Source organism: Trachurus japonicus, chromosome 15, assembly GCF_045865225.1.
Source record: "Trachurus japonicus isolate A0001 chromosome 15, Traja_1.0".
Lineage (NCBI taxonomy): Eukaryota > Metazoa > Chordata > Actinopteri > Carangiformes > Carangidae > Trachurus > Trachurus japonicus.
This window is the reverse complement of record NC_140921.1, coordinates 17,551,459-17,573,807: the sequence shown is the minus strand read 5'-3', so window position 1 is coordinate 17,573,807 and position 22,349 is coordinate 17,551,459. Positions and strand designations below refer to the sequence as shown.

The 22,349-nt window shown below is 42.1% G+C and overlaps 1 protein-coding gene and 1 long non-coding RNA gene across 4 annotated transcripts in view; one reads left to right on the top strand and one right to left on the bottom strand.

Moving 5' to 3' along the window:
* crtac1b (cartilage acidic protein 1b) overlaps window positions 1–17,064 on the top strand; it is a 23,458-nt gene extending 6,394 nt beyond the window's left edge. For 2 of the 3 annotated variants that reach the window (XM_085800077.1, XM_085800079.1), the window contains exons 5-15: window positions 2,596–2,752; window positions 4,910–5,044; window positions 5,153–5,295; window positions 8,380–8,516; window positions 10,606–10,688; window positions 10,983–11,083; window positions 11,192–11,360; window positions 12,452–12,597; window positions 12,735–12,777; window positions 12,870–13,013; window positions 13,318–17,064. In XM_085800077.1, the coding sequence (XP_085656203.1) occupies window positions 2,596–2,752; window positions 4,910–5,044; window positions 5,153–5,295; window positions 8,380–8,516; window positions 10,606–10,688; window positions 10,983–11,083; window positions 11,192–11,360; window positions 12,452–12,597; window positions 12,735–12,777; window positions 12,870–13,013; window positions 13,318–13,445 (1,386 nt within the window). In that variant the 3' untranslated portion in view covers window positions 13,446–17,064. The remainder of the gene's footprint in view (window positions 1–2,595; window positions 2,753–4,909; window positions 5,045–5,152; window positions 5,296–8,379; window positions 8,517–10,605; window positions 10,689–10,982; window positions 11,084–11,191; window positions 11,361–12,451; window positions 12,598–12,734; window positions 12,778–12,869; window positions 13,014–13,317) is intronic. The other variant, XM_085800078.1, reaches the window with a different exon arrangement.
* Window positions 12,459–22,349, bottom strand: LOC146973484 (uncharacterized). The gene is made up of 3 exons (XR_015037760.1): window positions 20,988–22,349; window positions 15,940–16,003; window positions 12,459–12,583 (listed from the first exon to the last, which is right to left on the bottom strand). It is a non-coding gene; the product is annotated as an uncharacterized LOC146973484 (long non-coding RNA).

The window sequence follows — 22,349 nt, the reverse complement described above, 5'->3', positions numbered from 1 at the left end:
CCAGTTTTTTTTCTCGCTCTGACTGACACGCTCACACTTTCTTTGTCTCTTATCTCGTGCCCACGCGTACAGTTCTCACTTCCAATCAGGGGGGACGGGACAAAGGAGGTAATAGTGGGAAGAGGACAGTAGGGATTACAATAGATTTTCTTTTTAACCACAGTCCCATCTCACTGAGCACTGATAGGTTATGCAGGTGCCAAAGCGATTGGAGAGATATCTACTTTTAATGGCTGATGCTTTTACGGGAAGCCAAAAACCCTGATGCGTGTTCTTCCATGCTGGTTCCAGCAGACAGGCGGAAAGAGAAGGAGAGAGAAAGACAGAGAGATTACATTTTCCTATTGTTGAGCAGATTTTGAACAACAGCAGGAGGTGACACTGGCCAAACACAGAGCATGTTGCCCTGTTGGTTGACGAGCTAATGCATTTGGTCCTGTTTACTCATAAATAAAGCGTTATCATCCAGGAAGAAAGAGGAATAATTAGTCATCCAACCATTTCGCCTCTCTCCCAGTCTCCCTGAGAGTGACGTCCAATCGTTAGTCTTTTACAAACTGATGAAGGTGACATATTGATGGGGTCTCGCATTGAACTGATGGATCGGGTCACTTTGCACCGGCAGAGCAGAGGATGGAGCTTCTGACAGTGAGTGGGTTTTAAAAGGAAGAAAAAGTGAAATATATTTGACAGGCAGCGCAAAAAGCCATATGTTTCCTTTGAACGGGGAGAAATGGAAACGTTACATCAGGGGTGGGAGCTGTGCGGTAATCGCCGCGATCGCTGTAAAGGGCACGCGGTCACATATCCCTGCACCAACATGTACTCCGCAGGCATGCATGTCACACTATTCACAACGCCAATACCAGTGACAGAAATTTGCCTTGGGTGAGGACTTATTGAAAAATCATTGACTTTTAAGTTTGTTAAGTAACTGCCAGTGGCCTTCATTGTAGTTCATTCCCTTTTTGTCAAGTTCTAAGTGTGTGTGTGTGTGTGTGTGTGTGTGTGTGTGTGTGTGTGTGTGTGTGTGTGTGTGTGTGTGTGTGTGTGTGTGTGTGTGAGAGAGAGAGAGAGAGAGAGAGAGAAAGTGCTACCCACTCCTCCCACCTCAGCCAGCCATAATGTGACGCTTGATGACATTTACATCACCTAGACTCATTTGCTTTTCTTGTCTTGTAAAAATACAGTAAGGTGAATGGAAATGGTGAGATGATGGCGTGCATTGTGTGTGCGTTTGCATATGTGCACGTGTTTGTATTGACTGAAATATGTTAGGCCTGGTGGGAAAGCTCATTGGAATTGAGTGTGTAGTCTATTAGCATGGTTCCGTCTGTGAGTTTGTGTCTGCAGGGACTCTGACTGATAATGGAGTGTGAAATTAATCTCCAAAGGGAGGCAGAGGAAGGAGTAGGGAGAGAGGCAGAGAAAGAGGGAGTAAAGAATAGGAAACAGAGCGAGGGGAGATAAAGGGGAAAGAAAAGGTTAGGACAGGGAAAAGGTGAAAATATGCAGATAATATTCAGAGATGGAAAATCATTTTTAAAAGATGGTTATAAGGGATACGTCTCGAGAACAACGATCTTACTAACAAGTATTGTCTTTGTAGCCAAAGCCTGATTTAACTTATTACTGTTGTAGAGCTGCATGGCTGGACAACATATAATTCCACACACAAACTGCCTACTACAATAAATACTCACTAAAATGAAAATAGTTCCTAAAACTACACAATATACTCCTATATGCTAAAAGCTACATTGTAAGTGAAAAATAATGCAGCAAAAGATCAATATCTCTGTAATGTGCCAAGCTGTTCTACAAAATGACACACATAACATCATTTATTTCATCCTCATCATCAGTAGACACCCATGGGCTTCAGGCTGAGAGTCACAGAGGGAAGTCAGAAAGCTCAGAGATACAAACTCACATATTGATGGGTTTGGTCTTGTTTTGGGATTTGTAGACAATATGGAGGAAAATCATATATTGCCAGCCCAATGATCTGTTCCCTAATAACAGAAAATATTTTCTCATGTACTTCCAGCTATATTAAGCCATATGTTATTTTGGTTTTATGCGAGTAGGTTTTAAGACATTGTTTCTGCCTCCAGCCCAACACAAAGGAGGTGAATGAAACCGTGTTTGTGGTGCCGACAGCACTGAAGAGCTGCATTTTAAAAAACCCATTAACAATGTGTTTTTACTGTGCTTTTAGATAATCCACAGACACACACGCATCTAAAACCCTGACAAGCAGCTAAATTCCAGTGACGCTAAGTTGAAAAATATATGGTTTCTTTGTTTTCTCATTCATTCTCATCTCATCAACAGACTACTTGCAGAAAACAAGTGCAATAAGTTTCAAGGAAAACAGTAAACAGCAAACTTCAGAATAAAAGACGTGCAGTGTAGATATTTTTCTTGACCTGATTTTCCAGCCACAGCGTGGTGTTTTCTCAGCCTGAAGGACAAAGTATAACTTCATATTTATGACTTCTGGGGCAACTGAGAGTACGAAAATTATGTTTATCAAGAAATGGAAGAAAAATAACTTCACTGAATAAAAATAATATTTGCTTTTTCTCCCAGGGTACAGGGCGTTATGCTATCTACATAGCTAACTATGCCAGTGGCAGCGTGGGTCCTCATGCCCTCATAGAAATGGACGAGGCAGCGAGTGACCTTTCACAGGGTGTCATTGCCCTCTCCAGCGTGGCGGAGGAGGCTGGAGTCAACAAGCTCACTGGTAGGTATGAAGAAATGACTGTGTGTGTGTGTGTGTATGTATGTGTGTGTGTGTGTGTGTGTGTGTGTGTGATGAAAGATCATCTAGCACTACCGGACCTTCAGTCTGATTTATACAGACATCTGCAGAGGAGCATGTGCTCGTTGTACCCAGAGAGTCTGAAATATAGGACTTTGCTAGACGGGAGGAGAGCTGGAGAGATGCCCGGCGAGAACAGAGAAAAAAAAAAACGAAAGAGCGGGAGGAAGAAAGGAGAACACGATGAGTGGAAGCGTGAGGGAAAATAGAAAGGACTGGAGAGAAAGAGAGAGAGAGAGAGAAGTGTTAGTGGACTCTTTTGGCCCCGTCAGCTGTTTACTCCAGTCAAAGTCACAGGGAAGCGAAGGGGAAGGGCGACACATACATACATCAGAGCGGCTCAACAGCCCAGAGACGGCATCTATCACTGGCTAGTGTGGTTCCCCCTGACTTTGAAGGTTTGAATACAAGTGGCTGTGGATGCCACTACAGAACTGTGTCTTTAATGTGCAGTTAGCTCAGTCTGAGCCGGTCGGATCCAAGTGGTACACGCCAAAAGACTATTTTCCATGGATGTTAAATGGAAGTTTATGGTATTACTTACTGATTTATTAGTATGGGGATTTGAATGTGGAAAATAGTGCAGGCATTTTCTCTCTATATTCTGCCCAGTACTAAACAAATGAAAACAGCCAGATAAAATAATGTTTAAAAGGCTGAATTCATCACAGTCTTCTAGGCAAAGACACGGGTTTCAGGAAATTATACCTATAATAATTTATATTATTTATTCCATTTGTAATAAATGCATTTGATTCAACCATTCAATTATATCATATATTGTTTCCCAGCTCCCTGCACAGCTCGACACTTAATCTCAGTCTTAGTCCCTCCTAGACTTTGCTGCAGTGTTTTTAATCATTTTTGACTTGTAGTGGAATTTTAATGAGTGTAATGCTTTTTAATGCAAACTATTTTTTGTTTTTCATTCCACTTTTTCCTGTTCCTGTTTTTTTGCTGTTTTATTTTTGCAAGCCGACTCGCTACAAAAAGAATGTCCTCTTGCGGGAGGCAGAATTTAACAAATCGAACTCCAACATTTGAATGATTTGAAACTGGACGGATGATTGAACGTGTAAAGTGTTTTCTTTTTTACTTTGAAAAATAGCACAAAAATTGGTTTGGGTCAGTATGATCCTGTGATGGATACATGCTTTGGTATAAAAGAGGAGAACAGTAAATGTCAAAATAAACTGTTTCACCATGATTTGTTTCAGAGATCATCATGAGTAATAAAAAAAAAAACGCTCTATGATACTTTACTGTAACCACTGAAAAGTCCTTGATGCTGACGCACAGGTAAGTTTTCCAAGTGGGACACGACTTTGTATTTGTGCGTAACAGAATCAATCATCATCACCTTTTACATGCAGGATGTCATTTAAACCACCAGGGGGGCAGAGCGAGCCGGCTCTGATTCGCTCTGAGTGATGTACGAGAGATGGCTTTGTCATCAAACTGCCGTTAATCAGAGCAGAGGGACAGTCAGTGAAGTTGTATATCTAATGGTTACATATCTCTGGAGAGACGTTAGTGGTTTATGGCCGTAGGAGGCGAGTGATATTTGTCTGGGCTGATGGAGCGGGCCACTAAATCAGGAGCGAGTTCTCACTCACAGCCCTGACTCTGCATAGTGGAAAGGCAATCAAGCCCCTTTCAGCTCCATAATTAGACTATGCTGGTCTGAGATGAGACACTTTACCGTGACACTTCACTTTATAGAGTGTCATTGGAAAATCCTGGGGTGATATGGACTGTATTGAAAAGTCACAAAGATCTTTTCACAAGGAGAAAATTACTGTTAGCTTTTGGTTAAAGCAAAAGACTCAGCATGTGTTGTGCCTTTGCATTCTTGAATTTGTTTGAGCCTGTGTTGAGATGTGTTTATGAAACCCATCAGAGCCTGTATCTGCTCTGCTCAGAGGAAATTGCCTGTAAAGACAATAATGATGTCTTGCAGTTCAGTTTTGTAATGGAGCTGATCTTGTTCATTTTCACAACCATCCTGCTTCATGTTTTATTTTACTAACCTTCTTTTATGAATCATCTAATTTCCTCTCATCATCTCTGTGTGTGCAGGAGGGCGAGGTGTAGTGGTGGGGCCCATCGTCAGTCAGGCGCTGCCCGATGTGTTCTGTGACAACGAGTACGGACCCAACTTCCTGTTCAGGAACAATGGAGATGGAACGTTCACAGATGTGGCGCAGCAGGCTGGTGAGAGAAACATCAGCGGTTAAACACGTGTGTCATGTGAATCTGGTGCAACAACGATACACAGCGTCGGCTTCATGGATAATAAAGTGTATTACCACATAACTGCAGGTGTGGAAGATCCCATGCAGCACGGCAGAGGGGTGGCTCTGGCAGACTTCAACCGTGACGGCAAGACAGACATCGTCTACGGGAACTGGAACGGACCTCATCGCCTCTACATACAGCTGAATAACCGCAAACAGAAGTTTAAGGTGAGCTCAAAAGTGGCTCCTGGGTATTTACAGTTACAACTCTACATGCACACAAACAGGGCAGTTGCTAGGAATTCTGGGCCCCCTGAGAGAAAACTAAAGTGGGCCCCTTCCCCCTGACCTTTCCACTTTTTTTTTCTTCGGCTACGTATGTATTATCATTTTTTATTTTGCCTATACTTTGTCTATGGATATTCTCATTCATCCAGGTCATCGTTCTTTTCTGGGCGAATTGAATCGTAGGCAACTGGACTTGTATTTGTCTGGGCGTTTCGCCTCTTATCCAATGGGCTTCATCAGTTCGTACGCAACGCAACGCAACAAAAAAAAATTAGCCTACTTTGTTTTGATGCTAATGCAGCATTACTATGAGTATTAGTCAGGGTCTTATGCAGAACTAGAGAATGCATTTCCTGAAGGAAATACGGGTGAATGCTGAAAGCAGAATAATTCAGTCATACAAAGACTGGGCCCCTACAATTATCATCACCTTTCTCCCCTATACCACGGCCCTGCACACAAATACATTACAGAAACAAAGTACAGTATATTTTACTTGCCCCAAATGCTCACAGAGAAAAGTTTCTTGCCTCCTCACACCTGCAGAAAGCGGTGGGCATCTTTATACTGTAGGTCAAATAAAAGGTGAATGTGTGATTCAGAGCTTGTGGTTCTCTTTTTTCCCCCCTCTGACCAGATCAATGTCTAATGAACTGGCAGCATTAAGAGCAAACCTCACACATTATCTCTAAATCACAGAGTTATTAATGCTTGTAGGAGGGTGGGGAATTAGCATGACTCAGCGCAGACTCAATTTGGGGGCTGAAAGGGATTTAAAGATGGACGGCTGGTGATTTACTCAGCTTCTCAATCGGCTCCTGTGGGACAGGCGGCAGCGGCAGGAGCGTGTGTGTTGGTCAAGTACAGTGAAGAGACAGAAACGGCCTCTGCTGTGTGTAAATCTGCGGAGGTTTTGTTGCTTGGTGATCTATGCGTCAGCACCCGCGACCGCATCTTTTACCAAAGGGATAAACGTCACGGGAGACATCTTTATAGGGGTCAAATAAGGGGTTAATGTGTGATGGTTAGCCTAGAGGCAATTCCATCAGCATGACACACTCACAAACACACACACACACACACATGCTCTCAAGTACACACATGAACACACAGAAGACAAATTGAATTAGTCGGCCGATGTTTTTTTAAACCCAGATTGTTAAATCACAAGCCCACAACACATTTAAGACCCCTCTCCCCCCACACGAGCTGACACTCCCACTCGCCCGTATTGACCTTTGGCATGCATAATGAAGCTGTTGTATCACTCCAGTAAACCGCTAATTAAATTGGGCTGAAACAGCAGCTTGCCTGGGTATTGGAAAGTGCCGATTAGGCCTGTTTGTGCTTTAATTAAAATCTATTGCCGAGGTTTTCCTTGCAAAAGGTTTAACATACGCACGCACACGCACATGCACATGCAAAAACACTCCCACACATATTTAATTTGTATTCAAAGAGATGGAGAAAGTCCAGAGAAGTTTTGTCTATGAAAACCAGATGTGAAACCTTCTTATTGTCAGTGAATGTAAAGTTATTCAGAGTTGGTGTTTAGAAGGATTTTTTTTCATTCTAATTATAATTACAGTCAATTATTCATACCATTATTTCAGCTAGTGATTTTTTTTTCAGTTAAACAAATAATATGAGTAACTTACTAAATTTGGAGCACACACTGAAGAATACAAATGATAATACATAACAGAAATCTTTACAAATGTATTTTCGTCAAGTTGTGAGTTACCTTACATTATGTGTATTATTAGGTTATAGACCAAATTGATTTAGGGAAGTTTCTCACCTCTCACCCTCTTCTCCTGTGTGTTTCTGGGCTCCACTTTTGTTTTGGTAAGAGTCCCTTTCCTTTTCCTGATGGCACATCTATCCATCCACCTAATGGCACAGTAAATGTAAAGCTGTTCCGCTCCCCCTCTCCCTCGTGGCCTTAGTTGGCCATCCCCTCTCCTTCACCTGAGAAGCAGAAGGTCACTGTGGCAGCCCCCCCCCCCCTGCAGCTTTATGAGCCTTATAATTAAAACAGGGAGTAAATACTGGAGGGAGTGAAGGGCTGCTCTATAACTCTTCCCCGACTTATCACTGTGTCACTGAAGCGAGGAGATATCTGTTACTTTCTCGTGCAAAAACTCCTCTGCTGAAGAGACTTTTTTGGGCAGGAGAGTTGTAGTGTACTTCTCTGTTGCCAGAGGATGTAAAAAGAGTCTTTGTTCTTATCTTTAGGCTTCACATGAAACTCTTTTTCCCAGGGTGACTTACAGTGAGTGAGGCAGCAGATGACAGATCAGTGTCTAACTCAAGGACTGGACACTGGATTATTGATGGACGTGTTGTCTGTTGTGAAGATTGAACTCGTGACCCTATGTTCCGGGTTATGCAACCGCCTTTCTACACACTGGCTTGGCTCACACCACCTGAACACCTGTTAAATGAAACATATAAGTGCAGAATTTGATAAGAACAGGTTCTGGAAAAGTTCAAGTGAAAATCCTTTTTAAAAATTATTTTGGGGATTGATGTTTTCTTTTAGATTATAGAACATATAATCTAGCATTTTATAACATTTCAAATAAACATATAACACAAAGCATTGACTGTATGAATATGAGTGTGTTGGATGGATTTAGTGACTACTACCTAAAAAAAGGTAATTAAAGTGACTACTACCTAAAAAAAAGGTCATTAAATTAGACTAGAATTCAGTGAAAAAGGAAAAAGGAAAGGATTAATGAATGGTGTGACAAAACAAAGCAGTTAAGGTGTAGTGTTACTGTCCCTGTGCATAAATATGTGATGAATGATGCAATAAAAACACATTTTGTGAATCAATTCACTGCAGCTCAGAGCAGGTCTGGTTGAAGAGCAGAATTTTTCCAACTGATTCACTGCATTTTCTGACTCATATTCACCTTATAGAAAGGCATATCCAGCACAGAGAAAGAACGTCCTTTGTGTGTGTGTTGTGTGTAAGTGTTACTATCTATTTTACCATGTCTTTGCCTCTTTCAGGACATAGCGTCCCAGAAGTTCTCCATGCCGTCCCCGGTTCGCACTGTTATTGTTGCAGACTTTGACAACGACAATGAGCTGGAGGTCTTCTTCAACAACATCGCCTACAGGGGCCCCTCCGCCAACAGGCTCTTCAGGTACCCACACATACAGTATATAACACAGGTGCACACACTCACAGGTACATACACAAATGTTGCACAAGTATGGCTATATATGGCTAATATACGTTTTAATAGAGTTCATGATGATGAGCTTTATGGACAAGTCTTGCATCTTGATTTAATATTCTAAAACTGGGTTTGGAAGCTGAGAAGAATTTTAAAATCCCAGCCAAGGATACTTATCTAGTCTGGCATCCCGCCTCCTTCTCCACACATGAATGAATCTTTCATTAAGACAGTTTTAGGTCTCTTTTTGGCTCACGGTTTGGCTTCCTCTCTAGATAATATTAATGAACTCCGCTTTCAAAACGCAATATATGATACATATCAATTGTAAGGACTTAACAGTAGAATAAACTCATCCTGCCTGAATAAAAAAATCTGATCTGGCATATTTTTCTGAACAGGATGCAGCAATCATGATGAATTTTGCCATGAGCTGGTGGGTCAGTTCAAACTGAATATCAATAATCAGTGTAAGCCCCAGAGATTTCCTGGCTCAGAGTATTGCTGCATGTCAGGACGTTGGAGGACATATTTTGTCTTTCTGGACACGATGATGGTCTGACAGGGGTCACTGCTCTACAGCCCTGTGGCTCTGCTCAATCGTGCACTATGGAGAAGATTCAGCTAATTTTACTCTGCTCTCTGGCACTGAAGAAAAGCTCAAACTGTTGTGCTCAAGCTAATTATATAACTAATCAATGTTTAGCTGAGCCGTAGTGTTCAACAGCCAGAATCAGCACATCAGTGCACTGTGAAATGAAATTATAACTTGTGGAAGGTTAGGTTAGGTTAACTGTCCTCAAAGAGAAATTAGCTTTGGAGCAGGGTTCACACAAATACAAAAGGACGACATAAAAACAATGCAACAATAAACACCTTAATCAAAGTGCAATGTGCACAAGTGCAAATAGGCCTGGATCAGTGCAAGGAAACAGTCACTGCTGGTTAGTATTTAGCATTTCAATAGCACAGGGATGAAAGATGGATGGAGTATTTTAGTCCTATGAACAGGAGCTGGAAAACAGCAACAGCTCAAATTCCCTGTGAAGTGGATGGTCCAGACAGAACAGTATGCCGTTAGCCCTCTTAAGGACCTGGCTGTCATAAATGGCAGAAAGGTTGGTCTGAATCCTCCCTGAGATCTTGGTGGAGGTTTTGATAAGACTGCCAAGCCCGTTCTTGTCAGACAGATTTATGTTTCCAAACCAGGCAATAATACAGTAGGTCAGAGTAAATTCAATAAAACCTCTATAAAGGGGAGTCCTCATCTCAGCAGAAACATTAAAAGAGTTCAGTTTTCTTAAGAATTAAAGTCTTTGCTGGAGCATCCACAACATGGAAAGTTGGAAATGCCTTTTCACTGCAGGAACATGACAGCTTGTAATGTCTACAGCGGGGCCACGTTGACGTTTAAAATATTATTTAATTGCAAAGTTGCAGAGCATATACTCCATAAAAATCTATGCGTCTTAATTCTACTCAAATAAGAAGTATTATCAAAAAAATTTATTAAAATACATCGTCACAAATGAAAGCTGCCTACCCCTATTTGATGTTATATCACTATACATTACATGATGGAGTGTTAAATCCAACATGCTAATGTAAAACTGGTCAAGTGGAGCTAATTGTATCTATAACAATTGATTTTGTTTTACATATATAAACAGTACGTAAGCATTTAATAAATGCTTTATTACGCTATAATGTATGGATGCAGCAATAATGATATTCTTTAAGTTGTCCTGTACAGTATATACAGCACGTGTCAACAATTATAGCATCTCCTATAAAGACATACACATTATGTATTATTGCTGCTGTGATTTACTACATTATTAGTCACTGTCTGTTTATGCAGCAGCCTATTGTTATGGGCGCCTTCAGGAGGAGGAGGTTGTTTTTTTTCAGATGTTGACAACTACATTAATTATATTAATATAGTTGTCATACAGTTAATAACAATAAAACAATAATTATTACATTGGTTACAAATAACAGTTGCTGCCAAATAAATATATTGCTGGGTAATTGCTGTGATACTGTGATTTGACAGGGTGAGCAGGAGGGAGCATGGAGAGCCCCAGATAGAAGAGCTGAATATTGGGGAGGCATCAGAGCCCGAGGGCCGAGGAACTGGTGAGTGTGGCAGAACGGACGACTGTCAGACAATTCAGCAGTGAGGAGTGAGGAGAAGCAGAGCGTGACTCAAGGCTCACGTCTGATGTTTTAACATCTGTCCATTAGATGGCAGCAGAGCTCCACTAGGGATCAGAGTTTCCTCCTGAGCTTTAGAGAGGAAAGAAAAAGAAAAAAAAAGACGTGTTCCACATAATTAGCTCTATGACTGTTGAAGCACAATGCCCATGTTTCCAGGATAAATGTTATGTAGGCTGTTTCCTGAAGTGCATCATTACTGTGATGGATCTCCAGGAGCTGTGGCCACAGACTTTGACGGCGACGGGCGTCTGGAGCTGCTGGTGTCTCACGGTGAAAGTGCAGCACAGCCGCTCTCTGTCTATAAAGTCAACCAGGTGAGTGTGAGGCATCTTAAAACCCTCAGCATCAGGCTGACACTCGGGAGGTATACAGTGAAAACGAAGGTCAGCTACAGTAAACCCACATTCTCTGTTGTGCGGTAGGGCACCTCTAACTCATGGCTGCGGGTGATCCCCCGGACCAAGTTTGGTGCTTTCGCCAGAGGAGCTAAAGTGGTTGTGTACACAAAAAAGACCGGCCCACACACACGGATCATCGATGGTGGCTCAGGATACCTGTGTGAGATGGAGCCTGTCGCCCACTTTGGCCTCGGTAACACTGGGGGGGATTTGCTCTTTGCAATCAATCTGTTTTTAAAGATTAACAGGCCATTTGGTTTTTTTTCTATAATGAATTGAGGGTTTCAAAAAGTGGCTTGTGACTTTTTATTTATTTTTATTTTATTTTATTTTATTTTATTTTTTACAAATCCTTCAATTGTAGAGAATGAATGTAACAACTTCAGTAAATTGATTCAGCTTCTTTCTCTGAGATGTTGACACAGACAGAGAAATTGACACGATCAGTCTCACAGAGGGAAGCAGGAAGAAGGGAAATGAAAGCATTGTTTCATACCTTCAGCCTGATTAGGCACCCACGGGAGAGTGAGCTGTCTGTGGGTGGGAGCCGGCCGGGTGGACAAAGAGGGAAGAGATGGAGGACAGGTGTTGCAGCTGGAAGCCCGCCCGGTTTGTGAGGAACCAGCTCCCTGTCTCTTCCTGCTGCTTTCCTCCACCCCACCAGGACAGTCTCCTGGTGGTCATCCAGGCTCGGACGGTAGCCCACCCACCGCTGCTCCCTGGCCCTGCTCACTGAGCCTGTTCAGTATCAGGATTGTGCAAGCACAGATCAACTCTGGAGGCCCTCCTCAAGTTTTAATGCCTGATTACTAAGAACACACGCTAAGAGCACACTTTCCACACCGCTGTGGCTTCAGAAATGCGTCACTACTTGCAGACATGTGAAACTCGCTCCCCACCACTAAATGAGAGGGTGTCATGAGGGAGCGGAGCAGGTGAAATATTCCTTGGCTCTCAGGCAGCACACCTGCTGAGTGGATCACTGGCTGGCTCGCTAACTCAAGATCTGTTTGCATTAAAAATGCCACTTTAATTAAGGGCTGCAGAGGCCCTCTGTAAAGGGCTCCTCTGTGCCTGATTAAAATAGTTAATGGAGAGAGAGGAGGAGGGTGCCACTCTGTTTCATTATGTGTGTGTGAGTGAAAAACGGAGGAAGGAGGAATCAATGAGAACAAGGCATGACATCCTACAGTATTGAGCACACTGTATGAGCCTTCAATTTTAGGTAATAGTGATATGAATGTGTGTGTGTGTGTGTGTGTGTGTGTGTGTGTGTGTGACCAGGTAAGGATGTGGCCACCAATGTGGAGGTGTACTGGCCTGATGGTCGGTCAGTGGCCAGACCCCTGGAGCCCTCAGAGATCAACACAGTGCTGGAGATTCACTACCCAAGGGACGAGGAGGAAGTCACTCCCACTGTGGAGATAGAGGTACAACACCGATCCACTGAAATCCACACATTATGTTAGACTTCATCAGTATGTGCAGAGTTTGAAAAGGAAGCAGGAGCACCACTGAGATGTGTAATTAAGGCCTCTCCTGTCTCTGATGGGACTGTGTCTTGCAGTGCGGCCACGGCTTCACTCTGAATGAGAACGGTCGCTGCACCGGTAAGTTGAACAGATTCATCTACCTGTCGACCCTCTCTGTGCTTGTGCCCTTGTTGAATGAAAATGTACCTCACCTCCCCCCTCCCTCTCAGACAAAGATGAGTGTACCCAGTTTCCCTCTGTGTGCCCCTCTGACCGCCCCATCTGCACCAACACCTATGGCAGCTATAAGTGCCGCGCCAAGAGGAGATGCAACCAGGGCTTTGAGCCCAACGACGATGGGTCAGCCTGTGTGGGTGAGTGGCCCTGGCAGAGTCGGGGTAGACTTAGCTGGATTATTAAGATCTAGAGAACAAAGGAAGCACTGCCAGAGAACGAGATGCCTTAAGCTGCCTTAATTACTCTGGTTTTGAGTAAAGGCTTAGAGGTGCTAACATTCCTCTGACTGTGTCCCCTCTCTGCACCCCACTGTCTTGCATGACTAACTCCCCCATGTGAATGAGCTCTCTTTCTTTCAGCCGTAAAGACGCAGATGTTGGCTCACTTTTCCCTGCCCTCTGTTTCGCCCCTCACTCTCTCTCTCTCTCTGTGTCTCTGTAGCCCAGGTGGCTTACTTTGGAGGGACGCGATCTTCTGGAGAACGCAAGTGGTCAGGCCTATCCTCCTGGTTGCTGTGTGTCTCTGTGCTACCACTCCTCTCCTCCCACCTTCAGACTGGACTACTGTAGCCATCACTGTGCTCTCCTCTCCCCCATCCTGACTCTCTCCTCTGCTTAATGGGGATGTACAGAAACTCTTGGAGAGAACTGTTCACTGCAACATCTACTCCTCCTTCTCCCTCTAAGGATCTCTATTATCTTTTTCCATCAGTTATTAACACTTTGGCCCTTCCTGTCTATGGCTATGTGTCACCTCTTGGCTCCCAGCCCCCTCCGGACTGTAAAGAAACACGCAGGGAGCATGCTTGCTGGGAGCTACGGGGTTAAGAACGAACTGTGTCACACCCGCAGAGCCCTCACGTCATCACCTGGCACTTATCTTAGTGGGACCTGAACTGAGGCCAAGTCAATAAATGGAGCCACAGTGTATAAACCTCTGCACATACAGAAGACAGATCTACTGGCTCCACAGACCACATTCATTAAAGACACGCTGAGGCCCCATCTGTATCTCCACGCCGCCGCTATGTTAATCCTAACAGTGTCACTCACATTCTTATTATGGGCTTTACTGGGATGCTGAGGAACACCAGGACTCCACACTGTAGGTTGCGTGTGTGTAAAGTCTGTGTCTGTGTGTGTGTGTGAGTATGAGTATGAGCATGCGCGTGGGCGGGTGTACTACAGAGACGCAGTCGGCCAGAGAAACATATGCCACACCATCTGTCTCAGATGATAGGTTACATTTTGTTACCTATGAATAATACAACAGCACAGTAAAGAGGATCAACACACCAGTGTGTGTGTGTGTGTATGTGAGCACAAGAAGAGTTTAAAGTACAGTCACTGGAACATGCACTTGAACTTGTCATAATTTTTTTGGGCCATTTTCGAGATGTAAATATGAAATACGCATCGGCTAATACTATTTAATGTAACTACTATCAATTTTCTTGCACTTAAAGATGTGTCTTGTTCCTGACAAGACATCCAAAGAGTGCAATAAAATCTACCATGATTTTCTTATAATTTAAAATCTATAAATGTAAAATTTTAGACTCAGTAGTTGGAAAATGCACTTGAACCTATAACAGCTCAATTAACAACTCTAAATCATGCGTCACAAAACTACAAACGCTGTGGCGGGTGTTGTGCCAAATTTTTGTTATTGTCAACAAATTGATTAAAAGATTCTTGTTTGTGCAATCAATCTATAGTTTCACCTTTTAAATACAGTAGGCTATATTTCCTAATGAATAATTTCCTAAAACAGTCGTACACTGTAGCTTTAAGGCGACGTTAATCAAACAGAGGTAAATAAATAGTGTTTTTGTCTGGGACTATTTTCAGCTGCAGACTTTGTGTGCTGCAGTATTTACGGCAGCAGGATGGTTAGCGTGGGATTGGCTCAAAAATAAACTACATGTCACTCAGTTCAGCGGTGTAGCTCATTGATGTATAATGTTTGAACAGTGGATGTCAGTAGTACAGAGGAATAAACTCTGTCAGGGTTTGGATACAGAGGCAATATGTGTATTTGACTGGTACATTAAAGGCCTCATTTGTAAGTTTTGCTTTTGCTACACAGCCAATGTTAGCATGAACAGCTTCTCACCAGCTATTGAAGAAACACAGTGTGCTCTCAATAAAGTCTTTTCTTCCACTGCAGTCAGCAGAGGACACATTACTGTATAAACGTCCATAAATATAAATAAATAAATAAATCATACTATATCGTCTTGTAAATGCAAAATAGTTGTTAATTTTTTTGATTTGTTGACAATAACAAAAATTAAAAATATCACCAGATTTATTTACATTGTGCATCTGAGCTGCTGTGTTTTTCTGAAGCTCCTACAAACCTGTATTGCACTTTGGTTTCTCATAGCGTCATAGTGAGGCCCTCCATTGTAGAGCCATAAAACACATCAGCACATGGGACCCTTCATTTATTTAGAGTTGAACTTGAACCTGAGTTCAATAAATATTTTGACTGAAAATATTACAGAAAAGTGAAAAGCTCCACAGGATGTTGACAGCTGATGCTGACTGATAGATTGTTGCTTCCACATTATTCTGCGGGGCAGCATCAATTCTCCTCTCAGCAATCCCAGTGCAGAGGTTACGTAACACAACTCGCATCTCGCTTGACCACAATCACTGTCCTAGAAGGGGATGTATTCATCATCAAGTGTTGGCCAGTATAGTCCTCCAGGGTGTGTGTGTGTGTGTGCGTGTGTGTGTGTGCGTGCATTATGCTTCATGGATCTCTCCCTATTCACCCGCTGAGGCAAGTGTTATATATTTTGGACATTTTTAGCCAATAGACCTCACACATTCCATTTCAGAAACAGCACAAAGCTCTGCCCCTTGACACTGGCCTGCTGATGAGCTGGACCCAAACCACAGATGCCACCTGTAAATATCAAGCATTTCAGCTGAGATTTAGAGACTAAACTTGTTTCGCTCTTAGACATTTTTAATGAAAACTAAGAAGCATCAGAGCATGAAAAACCAATAAACAAACGATGATGGATGTGTTAAGGCAATTAAAATTACTCACCATGGAACTCCGCTGGATCTGCGTGGATGATGCTGTCATGCTCTCCGTGCAAAGCCAAAGAAATCTGCGGAGAGCGAGAGTTACCCAGGGTTCAGCGAGATCGAGTCCACTCAACACAAATACTTTAATACGTGTGCACAGAAATTTTCACCAACAAATTTATCAAAGAGGGTCAGCTGGGGTTGCTGCAGAGATGTTTTTGTAAGGACAGAATGGAACATTTTTTTTGTAGTGTGAATCACACTCCTGGGTCAAACATGAACTGTGTGACCAGCGTCTGATATGTAACCTCACAGACTGCATGAACAATAAGTGTTTATCAAAACTGCACGCTTAAAAAAAAGAAAAAAAAAGCACATACAGATGTTTTTAACCCTATTGCTCACATCCTCCTTCCTATAATCTCCACAATTCTAATTACAATGTGTTCATTTGCTGTCAGAGCCGTGGTTGTGTGAATCCAATTTGTATCTTTTCCTATTTAAATGTGTTGAAATGGGTCGTGGCATTTCAGCTAATTCTGAGTTTTGAGAAAAGATACCACTGAGGATTGATGGTTCTTCTTTTAGCTACAGGTATATGTACAGTACATGCAACCTAAACAGACTGTGTGCAGTATTTATTGTATCTACTCGGCCAATTCAAACATATAGGCAGGTGTCGGTATATCACAGGCTGTCAGAAACTCAGATACAAAGCTTTTCTGTGTCTTGGAGTTCATGAGGCAAAACTGAAGAAAATAAATTAAAACAACATAAAAGCAGTGGTTACTTTACTCTACTCAAGAACTTCCTTTAGACATCTAGAAGTAGACTTCTATATGTTGGGGACATAATGGAAGTACATGGCTGCGGAAAGTTAGAAATATACTGTAAGATATTAGTAACTACAATAACACTAAGAACAAGGCTTTAAAAGACACGGAATGATGTCCATGGACCTGCAGAAAGGATGTGTGTGTGTCTGTTTGTGTCTGTGTGTGTGAGAGCGATTGTGTGTATGTGTGTCTGGCATGGTCACTGCCACAGGATTGTTTGCGTCCCAGAGGCTCCAGCTGTGTTTCTTTCTGCTGAAATGAACTGCAAGTGGAGATGTCCCTGTGCAAAATAAAAACCTGGAACACAATGCTTAATGTGCGTGCCTGTGTGTGTCAGGGGAGTTTGGACCTGTATGTGTGTGTGTGTGTGTCTATGTACAGCCTGTTTGTGTGTGGCCTTGTGCTCAATGTGGAAAAATAATCCAAATGTATTTCTTTTTTCATGATTCAGACCACCAATCACAAAATGTCCCATAAACAGCAATTGCACATTGTATGCATGCTGTGAAGTGTTCACAGAAACTGACAGAAGATCAGATATGGAAGGAAATGTTAGGAAAATATTTGTACTGTACGGAAATGGCAAGAAGAAAAAAAAAGAAGCGGAAGGAGCCAAAAATGTGGATGTATATACACTGTAGTGGTCGTTTCTTTTTACAGTAGCTGCAGCCAGAGAGTATGCACGTTTATTTTTTCTGGTAGTACTGTGTGCAGACGAATGTCTCCTGTGACTTCAAGCCGACATCCAGTGAAGGTGCAATGAGGTTTGTTGCAGCCTGAGATTCAAACTGGGGCTTATTATAAAAGCTACTAATTTCAAATCACATATCAAAGATAATTTAAAAAATTGCTAACATGTTATCAAAAGCCCTGACAGTTGTTTCTTGACTTTTAGGGCCACTAGAGGCTGCAGGTATTGTCAATATGGGATGGGCAGAGAGCTGTTAGTGTTGGCCACCATTTCTATTTATCAAAATAACTTTGTACAAACTAAAGTGACTAATCCTGGGAGATACAGCAACATTGCAACAATTAGATCTGACAGGAGGGGAAACAAATGTAGCCAGATGATAGGAGAGGTCGTAAAGAAGCCAACAGTTTGGCCAAATTTTCCAAATCCAAACTAGGTAGTCACTGAGCAAAAACTAAGGACAAATGTCCAATCGGCCTGATTTACAAAGACATGAACATGCAAACACAGACGAGCTGCAGCTGGAGCACAGGAGACAGTGTTGAAATGAGGCATCGGAGCTAACCACTGAGCCACCATACCAGTGCATGATGGTTCTTTTACTTTGTTTTGACTTTATTTTATTCTAACCTAAAAAAACAAGGGGGGATTTCAAGTCAGATTTCAGTTGAACAGAAATAACTCTGTATGTGGATGCTATAAAATTACACTTTGCTGAGACTAATTCATGTGGGCAAAACCGTTGCAGTCTGTTCAACACGCAACATGATTTTTAAAGCTGAACGCACTTTATACGGGAACAGAAAGTGTGTATCAGTAATACACGCCTTGTGTTTGTTGTTGGCTGTATAAACAGAGGCAGCGTTTCAAAGCTCTTCTCCTCTATCCCTGTTTGACCCCCGCGCTCTGCAGGATCTCATCTCGTCCTCACTGAGGAGCCGTTAGAAGGGCAGCGACTGACAAAGCACAATTTATTCGCCAACAGAAGGAAACACAATACCCAATCTCACAATTAACCAAGGTGATCAAAAGTGACATTTTAACTGGAACCACACGTTTCCAGCCTCCTACGCTTAACATTGTGTTTTTATGTAGTTTTCTGGGCTGCACTTGGGAGAGGTCCAGCGGCAAACACAACACAAGGCCTGTCAATCACACTGAGGTTAAATAAACTGAGCGGATGTTCATGCCAAAGCCAATAGGCGGGGCAGCGATGTAGTGGGGGGAAAAAATCAATTTAAAAGAAAGACTCCAAAACTGGGCTAAGCACAATAAATCAAGCGTGGCCAAAACAGTGAGAGACAAATCCTCCATGTTTCCACAATGTTTTACCTCCTTTTCTCTTCAAAAAGTGTCTCAGCACGAAATTTCAAAACCAATACTCAAGAGCTGACACATCATGTTCAGACAACAAACCAAAAGGGTGTGTATGTGGGAGCACTAACACCCAACCTTTGTTTGTTACATCACACAGGGAATGGTTTAATGCGCAATCATAACCCATTGTAATCCTGAATTTGGCCGGATGCAGACAAATGTTTTTGTGGGCTTGAATGAGCACAGTCAAGAGTTTTGATGCCTCATGATATGCTGCGGTGAAAGAACAGAATTCACACATGATTTTATGACCCAATTCCTTTTGTTTTTGTTGATGGAAGTGAAACAAATGTGTATTTGTGTGTGAATCCTGGTCACAGATGAGTTTCAGGAGCAGGATATAGGAGTGAACATCCTCCTCTGATGCCACCACAGGCCTGACTTCACTCTCATGCCAAAAGCTTGTCCATGTTTGATGCATTACATGCAAGCACATGCAATTGTAAACTCCACCATAATGACTGCAGTGCGTTTTGCCAGGCACCACTGCCAGTCAAAACATTTTTGGAACACAGAGGAAGCGGTGGGCTACTGATTTTCTGTCATTTTTAGGAATAAACATTTTAACCAATCAATAGCAGAAGGGAACTTGTTTTCCTCCCGTCTGGATCCCCGTGAGTCAGACAGAGAAGAAATTGTGGAAAAGGTAAAATCGGCCACTTTTTTTTTTCCTGTTTAGAGAACAAGGAATGAAAGATCAGGAAGGGTGTGGAGGAAGTAGAAAAGAAAGAAAAAGTGTCGTGTAGCCAAAGAAGATGGAATTTTATAACATGGAAACAAAACAATTGTAGCAACAACCTGTAGACGCAGCCAGGAAAAAAAAACTTAAGGAAGAATGGAGGTCTGTGTGGAGGGAGAGTGAAGCTTGTTAGTGTGAGCGTGACCTTCCCCGACAGGTGTTGAGATGTTTCTTCACTCCTCTGCTGTCCCAGACCAAATATCAGTTCACTCTCACCGCTCCTCCTGTGTCCACTCCTGTGATCTTAACTAAGCCTCAATATCTGCCAGAATGTTATCACTCATTTTGGGCCTTATGAGGAGGCCATGATGGATCTACTGTGCACCTCTTCTGCACACACACGCAAATACACACTCACATATGCACATGGAGATAAAAAAAAATAATAAAAAAAAGTGTTGTCGCTGCAAAAATTGCAACAAAAAAAAAGTCAGTGTACTTCCTTAAAACTATGTTAAAAGATTTACTGGGCACCTGGGGCAGTGCAGCAAGCTGCAGAGAAAACACTGACATTATCATCCTGTGAGGGTGATATCAGGGTAGTGTTGGCCAACACCTATTTACACACCTGGCAGATACACAACCTCATTAGTATTCATTTGGAGTTGTGTGACTGTCCACCTCATGAAGCTTAGTTGGTGGTCAAATCAAGTATCAGCCTTCCAAGGTGTTCTAATAAGGTCTCCTTTTACTGACTTAACAAAACAACTGTTGAACTTGTGATTACAGTGATACCGGTGTATTAGTCACACACCTCCTGTGAATCCATTAAAGGATGTTATACTATTTGCAGGAACTGATCCATTTTATTTGTGTAGTTAGTTCTGGAAACTGAAAAATCAAAAAGTCAGATTTTTGTGAAGCTGGAAGCTGGAACATGTGCACCAAGTTACCCGTCAGCTTAACACAGTGTTCATGTCCCAGCCTGCTGAGCTTTAGTTATACTGCCTCCTTTAGGGCACACAGAGGAAGACTGTAGCTGCTCTACACAAAACACATGGTAAGTAACTGAATGAGATACATTTTTGAAAAGCACACAATTACAACAACCCCTGACCTCAGAGCTGCCATAATCAATAATTTCATTTTATCATAGGTCACAATGCCAAGCTTGAAAGACACAACATTGTCATCCAAATCTATGGTTCCCTGCTGGATCTACATTAATTAGCTTGTATTTATGAACATGTTTTCCATAGCAACAAAATCATAATATGCTGGCGTTGTCTTGGGTTTGCCAAAACAGTCAATTACTATTTCATCCCAGAGGAAGACTTTCTTTGCTGAATTATACTTTCTAAGACTTAAAACTAACTAAATTAAATGACTTAACGTTGAAGTTATTTGTGCTTTTTCACTTTGCCTCCTGCACAGAGTGAGAGATTAATGTACAGAAGGAGCCAACTGACGGTCCAAGAGTTTACCTTCCAGTAGCCGTCGACCTGGAGATCCGGCCCTCAGGTGAAACGACTTGGCTTGGCTGTGGTGTTTCCTGCTGTGAATATCCTGAGAAAACCGTGTGTGAGAGAGAGAGAGAGAAGTCAGAGCAGAGACAGAACATGGGTCGAGTTTCTAAACAGCAGCATGAACCGACCCACACAGCAGAGCAGCAGCCCGGAGTCACAATAACTCTCTTCCTCTTTCCATCAGCTTCATCAGATACTTTATTCATCTCTTGGAAACTCTCCTGCCCATGCTTTGAATAATAATACGTTTTTATGGAGAAAAAAACAAACACATGAATCCATTTCAGTTCATATGTAAATAATCTGATGTAAACACAGTAATAGCATCAAGATAAGGTAGAAATTCCTTTCTCTCAGCAGCACGGCTGAGGGGCTTTGTTGATCAGGGATTTCACTTTTTATCATCTGGTAGACTCTTTGTTTACGTACACATCATGCAGCATGAAACATCAATTCAGTTTGAGTCTCACTGAAGCAAAGAGGCTCAAACTCAAACAGGCTGGCACCAAGACTCCACACATCTTATATTCATAGTAAGACATCAGATTGCACTATGAACAACCTCTCACTTGTTACAGCATAACATACATACAGTATCTGCGCTTAGTGACACAGCTTTAACAAGCTTGCTGCACTAAATAATACAGTACAGTACAGGACAAATATATGGCACATGACTTGAGAATTTACATATCAAAATGGACTATACAAGTTTTATATCTCCACTTCTCTTCCAATGACATGTTTGGGCACGGTGGTTATCTTGATAGTCAAGTGTGACAAAAGCTCAAGGACCCAAAGTTTAATTTGCTGTGCGATAACGTACTCGTATGTCAACACACATCTTCAAACTAGAATACATTTAATACATAATCATCACTCCCTCAGTTTCCTTCATTAATCATAGGACAAGCTACATTAACGCCTCGTAATATGTTACACAGTGCTTCTTTCTCCACCTCAGTCTTAAAGGATTGGCTCAGATGCTTTCGGACTTTATCTCAAGACACCACTCACATGCTCACGTGTTCATTAAAAGCTAGTTATTGGTTCCTCTCGTCATTTTTCTTATTCTTTCCATGTACATCTGGCATGGGGGTGTTGTTTTGATTCATACTTTAAACAAGATAATGCTAATGTTGCTACTGCAAGCTGCTGCCTTTACTGTGCTAAACTAGTAAAATGTCCACCATCTTAGTTTTTCGTGACGTGGACACAAAGCACAGCTGATGGAAAAGGAAAGTCATTGTTTTAGCAGGAATCCAATCAAAAACCAGATGCTAGATGAAAGGTTGAGGGAAATTCTTTTGTACAACTCTG